The sequence below is a fragment of the Hemicordylus capensis genome, chromosome 1 (genome assembly GCF_027244095.1).
Source record: "Hemicordylus capensis ecotype Gifberg chromosome 1, rHemCap1.1.pri, whole genome shotgun sequence".
In the NCBI taxonomy this organism is placed as follows: domain Eukaryota; kingdom Metazoa; phylum Chordata; class Lepidosauria; order Squamata; family Cordylidae; genus Hemicordylus; species Hemicordylus capensis.
Window position 1 is genome coordinate 433,383,951 of NC_069657.1, and position 16,506 is coordinate 433,400,456.

Here is a 16,506-nt window from a genome sequence, read left to right on the forward strand (position 1 = left end):
GGCAGGAACTCTCTCTCAGCCCTGCCTTGGAGATACCATGGAGGGAACTTGGAACCTTCTGCTCTTCCCAGAGCGGCTTCATCCCCTGAGGGGAATATCTTGCAGTGCTCACACATCAAGTCTCCCATTCAGATGCAACCAGGGCAGACCCTGCTTAGCTAAGGGGACAAGTCATGCTTGCTACCACAAGACCAGCTCTTCTCTCCTACATCAAAACCCTTGAATTCCAGGACAGTTTTGATGTGGGGCAAGCAGGGAGCAAGAGAGGCTGCTTTGTGGGAGAAGAAGCTAGAGAGAACCTAATGAGAAAATTAACCCTGAGCACCAGAGAGTGAGAGATTAAAAGTGTTGTGACTCAGCCAGCAGTTTTGTGGTAGTGGCTGGAAAGGAAGGGAGGGAGACGCAAGCCCAAATACCTGGGTGGTAGCTCCCAAATAACCTAATGCCCACCCCTGCAGGAGAACAAGAAGATAACTGATTTTGTGGCAAATTAGTGAGTCTCTGTTATGTGGGACTCTACAGACAGACCAGCCGCTGTTTGTTAAACAAGCAGGAGACTTCTGGTGTGAACTAAAAGCATTTACTATTAAATTGTACTTGTGTGGTGGCTTTCTCTCTGAATTGGGAAAACTCATACTGGGGAGATAAAACAGGAGAGCTGGCCTTGTGGTAGCAAGCATGACTTGCCTCTTTAGCTAAGCAGGGTCTACCCTGGTTGCATATGAAAGGGAGACTTGATGTGTGAGGACTGTAAGATATTCCCCTTAGGGGATGGAGCTGCTCTGGGAAGAGCAGAAGGTTCCAAGTTCCCTCCCTGGCAGTATCTCCAAGATAGGGCTGAGAGAGATTCCTGCCTGCAGCCTTGGAGAAGCCGCTGCCAGTCTGGGTAGACAATACTGACCTAGATGGACCTAAGGTCTGACTCAATATATGGCAGCTTCCTATGTTCCTAAATCGGGCATTCCAGGCTGCCTACTCATTGGAGTCGTATGCCCATATCTGGACTGTACAAAATCAGACTGCAGGCGGGAGTTCCAATGTGGGGATTCTCTCCAAGAAGATGGTCTGAGACAGCCACCTTGCTGAAGCTAGGCTGCTCTAGGCCTGGGCATTGCCCAGATGGGAGGCGGCCTGATATCTCACATATGCCTCTTTAAGTCTTGTGTTGGGAAGGAGGATGGGCTAGGATCCTCTAGAGCTGGTGGTACTGCAGGGGTGGGTTACTCCTCCCACTTGCTGTGGAGGCTGGGCTATGCAGATGACTTTGTGTTTGGTCTCCTTCAAACTTCTTTCATTCTGTCAGGGCTTCAGGAATTAAAAGAAAACAGAAGTATGCATTTTTGTAAACTGTTGCTCCTTTTAAAACTTGTGTGTGTGTGTGTGTAAAATTGTTAAATTTCGACAGTGAACAGCCTTGGAACACTTTTTTTTTTGCGGGGGGTGGTGGTAGAAGGTGGTATTTTAATTGAAAGGCTGGTTGGTTGTGTTGTCGAGTTGGTGTCGATTCTTGGCAACCACAGAGCCCTGTGGTTTTCTTGATAGAATACAGGAGGGGTTTACCATTGTCTTCCTCCTGTGCGGTATGAGATGATGCCTTTTCAGCACCTTCCTATATTACTGCTGCCCAATATAGGTGTTTCCCATAGTCTGGGAAACACACCAGTGGGGATTCGAACCAACAGCCTCCTGCTCTCTAGGCAGGATGCGCCATTAGGTGGCTCTGAAAGGCAAGTTGCAAATATTTAACAATTACTGGAAGTAAACCAGTCCCGTCGGGTGAGCCCCTGCCTGCAGTCTGAAGTGGGCAATCTCAGTCAGACTTGGGTTTCCCTCCTCAGTGAGAACTAGGCCGTAGTCAGCCCCTGCTAGCCTGGGGGACCACTTCCTACTTGCCCCAGGCACCTGGTTGCTTGTGTGTGGATATTAAGGTATTGGGAAACATAGGCCTCCGTGGGGCAGATGCTGGCGGTGAGGCCCCACACATCCCATTTCTGGTCACGCAAATTCATGAAGGAACATAACAGCTGTGTGGAAGAACTGTGGTGATTACAGGAATGGAGAACTTAGGAACATGGTGTTTGGCTTGTTTTAGCTTTTTAAAAGAGGACTCAGAGCTTGGATGATCTCAGATTTGATAATCTTGGATGGGATGCTGTGGGGCAGGTTTGGGCAGTCTGTGGCATGGGTGGTAGAAGTTCCACAGGCAGTGGAAGTTTGTGGCAGCACTCCTGGATGGGAGCAGAAGGACCTGTGAGCCTGACTGTGGCTCATTCCAGTGTGGCCTTGCTGCCTGGTCCCAGGCTGAGTGCTTTAGAGGCACTCCCGCAAAGCACGGGAGGTTGTGTGTGTGCTGTGGTGAATTCCAGGGTGATCCTGGTGGGCTGAGAGTGAGGGCAGCTGGCTCAGCTTACCTCACAGGCTTGCTGTGAAGAAGAATTGAGCAGGGGAGGGGAGGGTTTCTTGTACACTGCCTTAGGAGTCTTGGAGTAATGGTAGGATAAGAAATAAACAGTTCAGAATGAACTCTGAATCCCTGGAGACAAGGGATGTGTGCAAGGTGTCTTCAGGTCCTCCCCGGGTGTCTTTGGCTCCTTCCTTGTAAGACTGCCAAAGCACGCTTTCTTCCTCTCTCTTGTCCTTTTTAGGGCCAAGTGAGGCTGCCAGCATGAAGCCCACTGTTTCTGCTGAGGCACCTCCTTTTACAATCTTTGAAGACGAGAATGATGGGTAAGTTGAAACTGCCTGCAGATTGTGCATAGGGCTTGTGCCATGGCATAGTTTTAATCATGCTCTTTGCAATCAGATTTTAACAATTTCCCATTTAGGAAGGTTATAGGAAGTGAAGTCAAGCAAATTCACATACCGCGCAACTCAAGGTGCATGTTGGCACATTGCGGGCATGCAAGTGTTGGGCAGCTATTCAAATTGTACAAACTGTGTTTACATGTGAGTAATCCCATGGCTTCCAATGGGATTACTTGCACATATATGCACTTGGCACAATTCCAGCAGCCATGCAACAGCACATTGAGCAACTGCATGCTTGCAATGTGCATGTTGGGTTGCACGGTATGTGAGCCAACATGTATGTGTGTAATCAAAATATGCTATGTTTGCTTGTACGCATGTATACAGATTGAGTATCCCTTATCTAGGCATCCAGAATGCTCCAAAATCCAGACACCGCACCATAACAAAAAACAAAATGCCTCAACTCACTCACTCGCAGATTCCCAATTTTGCTGCTTTTAAACATGCAGTCAAAACTTATATGCACATATATTTCAGAAGGCTGTTAGTGACAGGGGTTTTGTCTGTAATTCTCTCTAGTTGAGGCTCTATTTCTATTGTGAAGCTTTTAAATGTGTTTAATGTTCTCGCTTTGGCGCTAGAGGGAAAAGGGAAAGCCCCCCTCCTCCACTCCCTGCTCAGTTTGGCGCCTGCTCTGTTGGCGTCTGTTTTGGCGCTCTGGATCTCATGCCCAAGATATCTCATTATGCAAATATTCCAAAATCCGGAAAAATCCAGAACACTTCTGGTTCCAAGCAGTCTGGATAAGGGATACTCAACCTGTATTGTATATAACTCAAAAGGCTGGGTATAAATGCCTAAAATAAAATATGTGAACTTAGAATTGAAAGGCATCTGCTGTCTGATTATTTTTACTATACATATATGCACACTCTTCCCCTCTCTATATAGGTAGGTAGTAAAGGTATAGATATAGATATATAGACATATTTTAGATTTATGTATGTGTGTTCATGCTGGGCATTTACAGCCAGTCTTTGTTACTTTAAATGCCTAAAACAAAACACATAAATATGCAATTGGAAAGGAGCCTTCTTTTATTGCAGATTGTACACAGCCAGTTGTCTGACTTGCATTTCTGCAGACCGTTCTAGGCAAGCAGACACCCTTATCTCAAGATAGGTTTACAGGTACCTGCACACTTGGCTGCTCTGTTGCTTACAGTGCTGCATCTTCCAATATGAACACCTTTCCACTGGCATCATAAGAACAGCCCAACTGGATCAGGCACAAAGCCCAACTAATCCAGCATCCTGTTTCACACAGTGGTCTACCTCAGGGTTTCTTAACCTTGGGCCCCCAGATGTTGTTGGACTACAACACCCAGAATCCCCAGCCACAAAGGCCATGTCTGGGGATTCTGGGAGTTTTAGTCCAACAACATCTGGGGGCCCAAGGTTAAGAAACCCTGGTCTACCTGATGCCTCTGGGGAGCCCGCAGGCAAGAGGTGAGGGCACGCCCTCTCTCCTGCTGTTGCTCCCCTGCAACTGCTATTGAGAGGTATTATGCCTCTGGCTGGAGATGGCCCAGTGGAGTCAGAATTCAGAGAGAATGGTTGGAGAGCATTTGATGCTGCTACATTGTTAAAAATAAGCAAGTTTTAGCCAGGATAAGAGACTAAGTTGCTCAGAAGGATATAAGCAATAAAGAATTTGCAAGAAGGGGTGTTGCCATAGATGACTTGTATCCCTGTATTTCCCCTCTCCTGCCCCCCACTCTCCCCACCATTGTGCCCAGAATTTGACTTGGAGTCAGATCATTCTGACTTGGGTGTGGTCCTGACACCTCAGATAACAAAATGAATTATTCTATAGAATTCTCTGCCAATGGATCTGGTGATGGCTTTAAAATGGGCTTGGAGAGATTCATGGAGGACAGGTCTATCAGTGGCTACTAGTGATGGCTTTAGGCCACCTCCAGCCTGGATTGTTACGTGGAGATAACAATCAAATGCCACTTCTAGGGATTATCTGGAAGTTGTAGTACGGGAGACAGATAAAAAACAGGGGATTGGATTCCCTGCTCCTGAAGTTAAAAGGAACTATGGCCAGATGAGTTGCTCAACTATACTTAGTTATCCTGAAAGTATTCCTTTTTGGAAAGTATTCCTTCCTGAATTCCATTTCGCACTTTGCAGACCATGTTTCCTAAAAATGATTGCCATCTTGAGCCGATGGACCTCTCTGTAAGTTGCCTTAGATAAAGATGTGCTCTGAACTTAAGCTCTTTCCTTGTTAGGGTTCCCCAGCCACGTCCAAAGTCAACAGAAGTCAAAGTTTTCAGAGAGCGTCCCACAGTAGCCTGTGCTACCAAGTCAGAAGTAAGTGAATGTCCTTGATAAGAAAGACGTGTTAAAAAAGAGAGAGACTTCTCTTCAAGCCCATTTCAATATAACAATATTTCTCTGCTGGTGTAGGAGGTCACCCATTGTGGGTTATCTCCACCTGCTTGCTCCAGAAGGCAGGACTATGTAAATGAAGAGATCTTTAAGAGGCCCCTTGTGAGCAGATCAATTCAGTTCTTGTCCTGCCTTCTCTCTAGATAGCCACTTCTTGCCGCCTCTTTCATTGCAATCCGTGCCTTCTGGTTTTGTCAATTCTTTAACTCCTACATCTTATCTTTTCTTCAGATTCTTGTTCTCCTATTATTTTTTTTTAAAAGAGATCAATTATTTCTTGTTCTTTAGCCTTGCCTTCTTTTTTTTTTTTTAACCATCCTTTTCATGGTGTCTGGTCAGAAGAGGGTGAATGTGCTGGTCTTCAGGGCCAAGCATAGGAATAAGATGAGTTTCCCACTCAAAGCAAGCAGAGGCCTGAAAAGAACGCGCAGCCCTCTTCCTCAGCAGCTTACTCCCTAGGGGGAGTAAGGAGGACTCCACTCATCTTTACTGCGCTTCTTCTCAAGCCTCTGGTCTGGGACAGGGTCCTAGTCCTGGCTCTGGTTGCTCTAAAAGCTACCGCAGTCTGGGAGCACACAGTCGGGAATGGGCCACCACATTGTGCTCCTCTACTCTGTCAAAGCACCCAGCTTGGTCTAAACCAGGGGTGGGGAGCCTTGGCCCTCCAGCTGTTTTTTTAACTACAACTCCCAGCATCCCCAGCCATGCTGGGAGTTGTAGTTCAAAAACAGTTGTAGTTGTAGTTCAAAAACAGCTGGAGGGCCAAGGTTCCCTACCCCTGGTCTAAACAGACGCCGCACCCACCATTAGTGCTGGAGTGCTCTGAGCGCCCAGCTGGGTGAGCCGCAAGTAGACCTGTTTGCATCTCCCATAAACTCCAGGCTGCCAAAGTTTGTGTCACGTTTTCCAACAGTGCAGGCGGTAGATGCACTGTCAATTCCATGGCCACCTTTACTACTGCATTTCCTCTAATTCCACTCCTTGCAAGATGCCTAATTAGCTCCTAGTAGCTCCTTCCTGGCCCAGAAAGCCATGGTTTTCAGACATCATGTTACTTAGCAGTGCAGAGTCCACTCTTCCTCCCTCTAAGGGTGGATCTTCTATCTCTGGGGCCAATTTATCACTCAAGCCCAGATTGGCTAAAGCTTGGAGGTTGAGCATGACTTATTGATTCACCGGGGTCTCTTGCCCTCCATTATAAACACTATCCTTTCATCTCGCAGACCCTCCGTTGATTGTTTGCCAGGTTATTTAAACAGTTTCACCCCAGCAGTGATCTGCTCTCAGGCTTGTGGCCTGTATACTGCTGTGGTTTTTCATCTGTCCCCTCTGTCTTTCTCAACGTCAGTTCTATTTTCGTGTTCCTGTCTCTGCTCGATCTGTTCAATTGAACTGAAGGGATCTGCCCACAAGGGGCCTCATCAAGAGCTCTTCATTTACATGGTCCTACCTTCTGGAGCAAGTGGGTGGGGATAACGCACAATGGATGACCTCCGTTACACCAGCAAGAAGAAACCTTCACAATGAGTACTAATGTTCCAGTTTGGGAAGTTTTGAAGCGAAACTTACCAGCGTTTTGCTGGTGGTCTTCTTTAGGAAGAAAACCAGCCAGTCGAGTGCCTGACAGGGGACTGCACCGTGTGGGCTAATCACTGCAACAAAACTCTGGCTCCGAGTCCGAATAGCACCAGAGATTTTGCCACTGCTGCCCGGCTCGCTTCAACGCCCTTCAGCTCCACTTTGGGGCACACCTGCACAGTGACTCAAGGTAAAATATTACACTAGGATGATGGATCCCGGAACGAGGAGGTGCCGAATTATCTTAAACTAGCTGGGCCAAGCCAAGTGCAGAGCATCTGCACTGCCGGCCGGCCTACCCACCCACAGCTTCTGCTCCCCTCCCCCCCCCCCCGCTGGCACGCCTGGCTTTCTGGCCAACCGGCTGCTTTCCTCCCACTTCTCGCCCCCACCCCCCATGCTTTCTAGCCAGTTCCCAGGCCCTGTAAGTGCTTTAAAGAGCAACACCGTCGCTTCGAATGGCTCGGAAACAGAGCAGGAGCCAGTCAAGTTATTGAAGCACTGGCAAGATGTTCCCAGTGTAAGACGTTCAAGTTAATGTGCGACTAAGGCCCAAGGGCTGAACCCGGGTGCTTTCTCTCACAGTTTCTTTCTTCCAGACTTTTAGTTTTCAAGTGTTTATGGTGCTTGTCAATGAGAGTATCTTGTCTTACTGATCCGTGTGTCAATGACTTACCCGTTGCCTTTCTTTTGTGAAGCAATTGAGAATCCTTGGGACAACGACTTAATCCACCAGCTTCTGTCGGGGCTGCCTAAACAGATCAGTGCCTCCTCCAGTGTTTTTGAATGGGAATCGAGCCTTCCAGCTTTCAAACTGAAGACTGAACTCAAATTGGGTAAGACACACACAGCTCTGTACTGTATGATGTGGACAATGACGGTTCTGAAAATGGAGGCCAGGCTGGGTTCACTGGGTGCTTCTGGAAATAAAGCTGAGGCTCACCAGTGAACTTGACTACCTTCAAACATATTTCAGGCAATGTAACAATATTTTTTGAACGGTTTGAAGTGAATCTTGCTAGCAATTTGCTGGGGGCCTTAAGCGCATGGAATTCTTGGGGAGGGCACTGCAGAGAGGCGGAAGAGTTAACGTATGCCATGTTTTAAAATGGGGGGGGCGGGAGTGATTGCTATATTCTAAGACACATTCTTGGTGTTTCTCCTCTTTCTCGTCCACATCAGCATCCACGTCCTTCCACATCGACTGCTCACTTGGCAAAGGAGCCTTTGGGAATATATATCAAGCTTCTGTCCTTGACGCGGACAACACGAAAAATAATCGGAAAGTAATGCTGAAAGTAAGTGGTTTTGATTCTGATTTTCTGTCTAGAAGTAAGGTAAAGGTAAAGTGTGCCGTCAAGTTGATTTTGACTCCTGGAACCCACAGAGCCCTGTGGTTTTTCTTTGGTAGAATTCAGGAGGGGTTTACCATTGCTGCCTCCTGCGCAGTATGAGATGATGCCTTTCAGTATCTTCCTATATCGCTGCGGCCCAATATAGTACCAGCAGGGATTTGGCAACCTTCTGCTTGTTAGTCAAGCATTTCCCCGCTGGGCCACTTAAGGTGACTATCTAAAAGTACCTGGGGATTAAAACAAGGGTACATCTAGGGCTAGACGTGTGCCATGGACATAGAAAATTATCTGGTTCTTAGACAGCAAGCTAAACATGGACCTGAACTTCTGAAGATGTACAAACTGCTTTTTCTCACTCAAGATCAGCTGGAAAAAAAGATAACTGCCCCAAAAGTCTCAAGCTGCTAATCCTTTCTCTTTCATTTCCATTGCTTTGAAAGAGCTGAGCTTTTGATTTTCACAGCCAGCACTGAATAGCCACCAACCTTGGGCTATTTCAGGACCTTGCTGAATGTCAGTATGTTCTAGTGTTCACTGTGCTATTGCAGAGGATTCTTGGGGGATGCTTTTACTTTGTGCATGGTCTGGCCAGGTCAGAGGCAAGGGGTCTGCTGATGTATGTATGTATGTATGTATGTATGTATGTATGTATGTATGTGTTAAATTTATAAGCTGCTTTTCCTGTTTAAAAAACAAAGCTTAAAGTAGTGTACCAAAAGACAAAAATACCACAAAAAGAACCTTAAAATAACCAATTAAAAGTATAATGGTCTATACTTTTATGCATACTTTTATAAACCATTATAAAACACCAGCAGGATAAAGTCATAAATATCACAGTCATATCAGAAGTCAGCATAGCCAGGGAATGTTTGCCAAAATAAAAATATTGTTACAAGGCAGCTGGTAGTGATGGTGGTGGAGTCTGATGACTCTTTCTAGGCAGTGAGGATGTGCCCGAACTGGTTTGGCACCTCAGGATGGAAGTGCCGAACTGGTTCGGGTGGCCACACCTGAGCAGGTCTGGTGGGGCAGGGATTGGTTCCTTTAAAAAGGAGGAACGCAGGTCACCCCAACACTCATCCAGGACTGGCGTGCAAAAGCCCACACTCAGCTGCTTCCTCGTTCCCAGCAGCCTGTGCATGTTGGTCATGTGCATGCCGACGCCACACGCAGACTTCTAGGAACAAGGAAGCCGTGGTGCATGGTCTCTTGCATGCCAGCACAGGTCCTGGATGAGCAGTGGGGTGGCAGAGGAGCAGGTAAGCACCTGCATTCCTCCTTTTAGAAGGTACCGATCCCAGCCCGCAGCTGCTGAGCCAGCTCGTGCACATCCCTACTAGGCATTCCACCACTTAGGGACCACTGCAGAGAAGGCTCTGTTCTGGGTCACCTCCAAGTGTGTCTCCTGACCAAGGCAGGGCCTGGACCACTGACCTAGATGATAATCTCAAAGACTGGGCAAGTTCGTACAGGGGAAGACAGTCTGGATGGTATTCTGCCTGCAGCCTGCATAAATGAACCAATTCGGCCCTCATTTGTGCTTCTTTAAATGAAGAGTAGTGGTGAATTGGCCTAGACAAATATTCCAAGTGTGTGTTACTGTAATTATCGCAGCAATTCTATTTCTCGCGGTTGCGCTAGTAGTTTCCATTAATTAGTTTGAATCTTTCCTTCTTCTGACTTGTAGGTTCAGAAGCCTGCACACCTTTGGGAATTCTATATCAATGTTCAGCTGAATGAAAGGCTTAATCCAAGCGTGCGGCATCTGTTCATCCACCTCTTTTCTGCTCACGTCTTCAGAAATGGAAGCATTTTAGTGGGGGAGCTTTATGGTTATGGAACTTTGCTGGTAAGTGTAAAATAATTTGTGACTCTAATTTAAATGTACATTCATCTGCCACGTTTATGTGCAGTGCAGCTTTCATTCATTTCAGTGGGCTTGTGCAAGAGAATTTCCCAGTGGACTGTGCTCATGCAGCCTCACTCTCTCTATATTTAAGAGAGTTGTCATGAACCCTGCTGCCTATTGAGATTATTTGGGGAAATCTGTTTACAGTCACCACCAGCTTGTTTGGTGGTGACTCAGGTCTGGGTCTTCTCTTTGGCTTCCTCAGGCTCTGGAATGTGCCCCCTGTCAAAATAAGAGCTGCTCCATCTCAGGTTGCCTAAAAAAAAAAAAAAAAGACATGCACCTGTTTTTAGGGATGTGTGAACAGTTTGAGCGGGGAGGGGTGTTCCGTTCTGCGTTGAACTGGTTCGGTTTGATGGTTCCCGAGTAGAACGACGGTTCGGGGGGTTCACGGTTTTTTGGAGGGGGGGTTAACTTTAGCCCCTTCAGGGGGCTTCCTCTAGGCCACGAGGTGGAGGTCCGCAAAAGTTCCCCTCCTGCCGCCGGACTTCTTAATCACCACCGCGGCCCGTGTTACTGCTTTTTTTTTTTTTTTTGCCACTTTAGGCCTCTGTAGCTCGGCTCAGTGGCCATTTTGCCGAGGCCATTTGCGCATGCGTGTTGGCGGGCAAAATGGCCACCGTGCTACAGAGGCCTGATGGGGCCGGAAAAAGCAGTAACACTGCTGCGGCGGTGATTAACGAGGCCAGTGTGGGGATGGGGAACCTTTGCAACCCCCTGCCCCCGAGGAAGCCCCCCGAAAGGGCTAAAGGTAAAAATAAAATTATTTTTAACCAGTGGCAGGGAGCGTTCTAAGGTGTGCCAGACCAAACTGGTCCGGTCAGGTATTTTAAAACCATATTACAATCCTGATAGAGATAAAATGATGATTTACAGATGATTGCAAACTAATGGCTTTTAGGAAACAACTAAAGACATCTCTTCAGCCAAGCATTTTAAGTTACTTAGTAATTTTTATGGTTTAGTTATTTTGATTTGAACTAACATGTGTTAATTGTCTTAATATTTCTTGGTTGTAAACTGCCTAGAGACTTCAGTAGTGGGCAGTGTACAAATATGTTAAATAAAAATATATTTTTTAAAAATATTCACTTGCAAGTCCCACAATGTTTGGGGCTTACTCCTAGGTAAGTTTGGACAGGATTGCAGCCTTATTTCTTCATTTGGTCAGTGGTGGCTCCATGATGTCTAAGCAACTTTCCCTCAACTTTAGGACACCATAAACACATACAAAATGCTGACTGAGAAGGTGATGCCCCAAGCGCTGGTTATCTACTTCACCATACACATTCTCCACATGGTAGAAGAGCTTCACAAGTGTGGGATAATTCATGGTGATGTTAAACCCGACAACATGGTTTTTGGCGAAAGGCAAGTATTTCACAGTGTGAGAGTTTGACAGAAAGAGAGTTGATTTGTTGTATCATGGCAATAACCACCCAGCTCCTTTCCAACCCTCAGGTTTTTGGACAACGATGCCTGTGATGTAGACGATGTGTCTCATGGCTTAGCAATCATTGACTTTGGCCAAAGCATAGACATGACCCTATTTCCCAAAGGAACTGTATTCACAGGAAAGTGTGAAACATCTGGATTTCAGTGTCCTGAAATGAAGGCACAGAAACCATGGACTTACCAGGTGCGGTGGCAGGGGTGGGTGGGTTATACATTTGTGGGTGTGTTTATAGCCTATATAAAATCATATCACCTGATTCGGATTGTGGAGATTGTAATGGAAAGACTACAGTTTTGTTCTTAGATTTGTTTTAAGGGCAGGTCTTTCTGTTGGCCCTTCTTGGATGGCAAGTGCCATGCAAAAGTTCTTTTAAAAAAAATCAATTAGTAATATTCTCGGTTGATGTCTGGGAATTCTGAGATCAGGCTAGCAAGTGTGGTATTAGAATCATAGAATTTTAGCGTTGGAAGGTACATCTTGAGGTCATCTAGTCCACCACCCCATGCAGGAAACTGCTGCAGCATCCCGGACAGGTGGCTGTAAACCTCCAGTGAAGGAGACCCTACAACTGCATGTGGCAGAGTGTTTCACTGTCCAACAATCCTTGCATTTAGGAAATCCCTCCTAATGCCTAACTTGAATCATTTCAAGCCCTTACTTCTAATTCTGCCTTCAGCTCTGAAGTCCACTGATGAACTAGGACTGGGAAATGTGCATTCAGATTCCTGCTTGGCTATGTCCTTGGACTAGTTGCTGTGTGTCAGCCTAACCTATATGACAGTATTGTTGTGAATATAAAATGGGGGGATAGACAGACTTGTGCACCACCTTGAAGTCCTGGGTGGGGGGAAGGGGGGATGAAAACATCTGGATGCTGCCCACTATTTCCTACTAGTCACAACAAAACACCATTGAATCAATGAGACAATTTGGTAATGGCTGTTTAAGTCCCATTAATTTCAATGGAACTCAGTTATGCCTAACTTAGTCTGGATGTAGCCCAGTAAAAAAAATTTTTACAAGGCAGCCAGTGAGGGGATCTGATGGCTCTCCAGGGAGGAGTATTCCATGATGTAGGGAGCCCCTGCAGAGAACGCCCTGTCCTGGGTCATGTCCTGAAACCTTTGCCCAGCTATTTAGGTAGAAAGGCTTATTAGGCTTGACACTTGAAGAAGGAATATTTCTAATCTTCCCCACCAATGGTCTTTGGCTGGGAGTGCTGGGAGTTGTAGTCAATATCTGGGATTCCCTGTTACAAGGAACACTGTTTCTCACCTCTGTATAGCTATGGCAACTTCTACAGCTATGTCCCGTTTTTCTCCTTTAGACTGACTATTTTGGAATTGCTGCAACCGTGTACTGCATGCTGTTTGGCACGTACATGAAAGTGCGAAATGAGCAAGGGATCTGGAAGCCTGATGGTGTCTTCAGGAGGTGGTTTGCTTGAGTGTACATGTATCCCACTTCTCAATTGTGTCTCCAAGTGCTTGTATCACCCAGAGTATGAGACATGGGGCCCTGCCACAACTCCTCCAGCTCACAAACTTTAAAAAAAGATAAGGCCAGGGAAGGAGAGTGGAGAGGAACTGTAGAAGAGGGAGGCTGATTTGACAATGCCAATACAAAGTGAAGAGCTGTACATCAGTCCTTGCTGCTGGCTGGGGCCAAGATGCTCTTCCCTTGCTGGTGGTCCTTCTTGGAGAGACTGGTGCAACTACCTGATGGACCTTTTGTCCTTCACTTCTGCAGTCCCAGGGCAACTAGCAATGGGTGCAGAGTCCTCTCTGGTGGGTGGGGAACAAGAAAAAGAAATCTCCCTGATGATTCTCTGGCTGGTCTTCCTCTTGTCATGGTATTATTCCTGGAAGAAATGCATGTGTGTGCAGTGTAGCCTCCCAATGGCCTTGTTCCACTGGTTGGTTGCAAAGGTCAATATCCCCTTCTGCAATCCCAGGGTAACAGGTGGATCAAAACCAGCGATTTTTAAACTTTCCTGCCTTCAGGTTATGCTCTTCACATTGACTTGTCTGCTGAAGAATTGCTGAGCATGGCAGAGAATTGCGGAGCATGTTCCTAGTGATAATGGGTGACTGGTGAGGTTGACCCGTGAGTCATGCCTAGAGTATACCTCATATTATCCACCTATCTGCAGAATGCCAAGGAAGTTCAGTCAGGGTGGACTTACCATCTTTCAAGGGAGTTTGTTCACTAGTACTGATCTTCTCGTTGAGGAACCCTTGACAAGTCCCCAGGGAACATCAGACCATTCCTAGAGCAGTATTGAAACAACCCTAAAAGGGGTCAGAGGAGTACCCAGCCAGGGTAGGAGAGCCGTGATTGGCAGTTGCGTGTTTGCAGAAATCAAGTGGGGTGGCAGGGGAGGTTGATAGTGTGGGAACCGGGAGCTAGGTAGGATGGCTTTTCATCCACCCTTGATGATGGTTAGTTGGTTGGGTTGGTGGGGTGGGTGGGGTTGTTAGGTTGGTTGGTTGGTTAGTTTATATACCGCCTGACTGCAAAACCCTAGGCGGTTCACAATAATAAGTACAATAAAAACACAATAAAAGGAACTATTAAAACCGCAACGATTTAAAACAATTTAAAATATTCAAGGGTTTCTAAAAGCCTGGCTTTAAAAAACCATCTCTTGGTAGTGATAAAATGTTGGGGACAGAACGTGGGTTGGCCACCCCTGTCCCACTCAGCTGCCCCATGATCACTCGTGAGACAGGCCCTACTGCATAGCAAAGCTGGCTAAAGGTGTACTACGTTGCAGTAGGTTGTCTGAGGCCAGGAACTCCCAGCCATGGGCCTCCAGCTGATGTTGGACTGCAACTCTTATCATTCCCAACCACAGTGGCCAAAGGCTGTTGTGGCTGGGGGTGATGGCAGTTGTCGTCCAAGGGTGTTGCAGAACCCCAGGTTAGGAGCTGTAGACAGGTGTAGCGGTAACGGCACTGACTTGACTGCAGGGCAGCAGTTTTTGAATGCAGGTGTGCTTTTATTTACTTGTGGCACCTCTGTTGGTGCCTATTGTTCCTCTCCCCACTGCACTTTCTGGGGCCAGTGTTTGTCCTGTTCTGATATATACCCAAATAATTCAGATGCAAAGAGACCTTAAGACAGCATACAACCAAATGCCTATTATTAGCAAAATGACAAGTTAAAATGATGCATAAGGTATTTAACCCAACAGCCACTTGCCAAAAATACCATTGGCTGCATTTTAAGACGGAAGTACATGGAGCAGCGGGGAAATGACTTGACGAGCAAGTCAGAGGTTGCTGGTTTGAATCCCTGAACACCTATATGGGGCAGCAGCGATATAGGAAGAGACTGAAAGGCATCATCTAATACTGCACAGAAGATGGCAGTGGTAAACCCCTCCTGTATTCTACCAAAGACAACCGCAGGGCTCTGTGGGCGCCAGGAGTCGATGCTGACTCAGCAGCACACTTTACCTTTAAGTTAGCCCTATTCACACAATGTGAGCAACACGTCTATAACAAGTGTTCAACGTACACACGAACAGTTTTTCACACATGTTGAACACAACCGTGCATTCAGGAGCCTGTATCCATGTTGGCGCTGCGGGGAAATGCTTGACTAACAAGCAGAAGGTGACTGGTTTGGTATGTTTCCCAGACTATGGGAAACACCTATATGGGGAAGCAGCAATACAGGGAGATGCTGAAAGGCATCATCTCATACTGTGCGGGAAGAGACAATGGTAAACCCCCTCCTTTATTCTACCAAAAGAAAATCACTGGGCTCTGTGGTCACCAAGAGCTGAAATCATCTTGATGGCACACTTTACCTTTATCTAGGTTCATTTTTAAAATGAATGTAGATTCAGTCATTCACACAAGCACATGTATGAGTGTATAGACATTTGTACACTTGTACAGCCTATTGTTTGAATAGGTCTTTAATCTAGTACCCAGTGCGTTCTTGGTTGGGAGAGACCCAATATTGGCATCTTACACTAGTGCTTACTAGGATGCAGCAAGTTTCCAAAGAGTGCAAGTGAGCTTAATTATCCCTTAACATTCCCTTTTGGTTATCCTTCCAGGGTCCCTAATGCAGAAGTCTGGACTGATTTCTTTTACACCTTGCTCAATATACAAGACTGCAACCACCTGCCTTCATTGGGAGCCTTACGAACAAAACTGAGAGACTTTTTTCTGAGTTCGTATGCTAACAAAGTAAAAGCTCTTCGTAACAGGCTTGCAGTATTGCTGGTGGAAAATAAACGGTCACGCAAGTAAAACCTCAACAACTTGGCAAAGAAGTCTTCGGCAGAAAGTGCGGCTTAAATGGACGAGCTTCTATACGCTGGTGCAGAACAGGCTTTTCTGCTTGAGCGATACAATGACGAAATCTTGATTGTTCTTACACAAATAAAACCTGCCAGCACTGTGAAAGTGTGCTACATGAACAAATGTTTACCAGCTTTTTAGCAGAGACTGTGTATAGACCTGCAACAAAATGTTGCAGTATAGCTTGGTGTGCATATGTTACTTGAGCCTGTGGTGGTGGTGGGAAATACAAAAGTCAGCTGGAATTCCAGCTCTAATAAGGGTCTTACTTCATGTGCATATTTTACTTTTGGGGGGGGAAGGAATACTGATGCTGCTCAGTCCTGGCTCTGTTTTAATCCAGCCGCCCCGAGCAGTACTGTACTGGAGGGGCAGAGTAGAAATGTGTTAAATAAAAAGACCGGCCCTAAAGTTGCAAGAGTTAATAGCTGAGGGACTGAGTTTAATGTTTTCATTTTTTGCTGAGGTTGTAGGGAGGGAACAGGATTGTGAAATAGTTTTATATCTAATAGCAATTGTTGCTACTTCATTGTGTGATTCTGGGCGTGTGGGCAAATACAGTTGTCCCTCGCCAACTGTGAGGGTTCCATTCAGTTTCAATGGCAAACAGGATTAGGGGAATCACAGTTGTGAAGTGACTAGAAAAAAGGTAAATAATGGAAAGAATGCCCCCTGG

At 46.3% G+C, this 16,506-nt stretch overlaps 1 protein-coding gene across 2 annotated transcripts in view; it reads left to right on the plus strand.

Annotated features, from left to right (window-relative positions):
* Window positions 1-16,260, plus strand: part of BUB1 (BUB1 mitotic checkpoint serine/threonine kinase) — a 51,012-nt gene extending 34,752 nt beyond the window's left edge. For both annotated transcript variants that reach the window (XM_053313645.1, XM_053313652.1), the window contains exons 14-23: window positions 2,646-2,727; window positions 5,051-5,132; window positions 6,807-6,978; window positions 7,487-7,624; window positions 7,971-8,086; window positions 9,834-9,995; window positions 11,269-11,426; window positions 11,517-11,694; window positions 12,839-12,945; window positions 15,584-16,260. In XM_053313645.1, the coding sequence (XP_053169620.1) occupies window positions 2,646-2,727; window positions 5,051-5,132; window positions 6,807-6,978; window positions 7,487-7,624; window positions 7,971-8,086; window positions 9,834-9,995; window positions 11,269-11,426; window positions 11,517-11,694; window positions 12,839-12,945; window positions 15,584-15,779 (1,391 nt within the window). In that variant the 3' untranslated portion in view covers window positions 15,780-16,260. The remainder of the gene's footprint in view (window positions 1-2,645; window positions 2,728-5,050; window positions 5,133-6,806; window positions 6,979-7,486; window positions 7,625-7,970; window positions 8,087-9,833; window positions 9,996-11,268; window positions 11,427-11,516; window positions 11,695-12,838; window positions 12,946-15,583) is intronic.
* The last annotated feature ends 246 nt before the right edge of the window (window positions 16,261-16,506 follow it).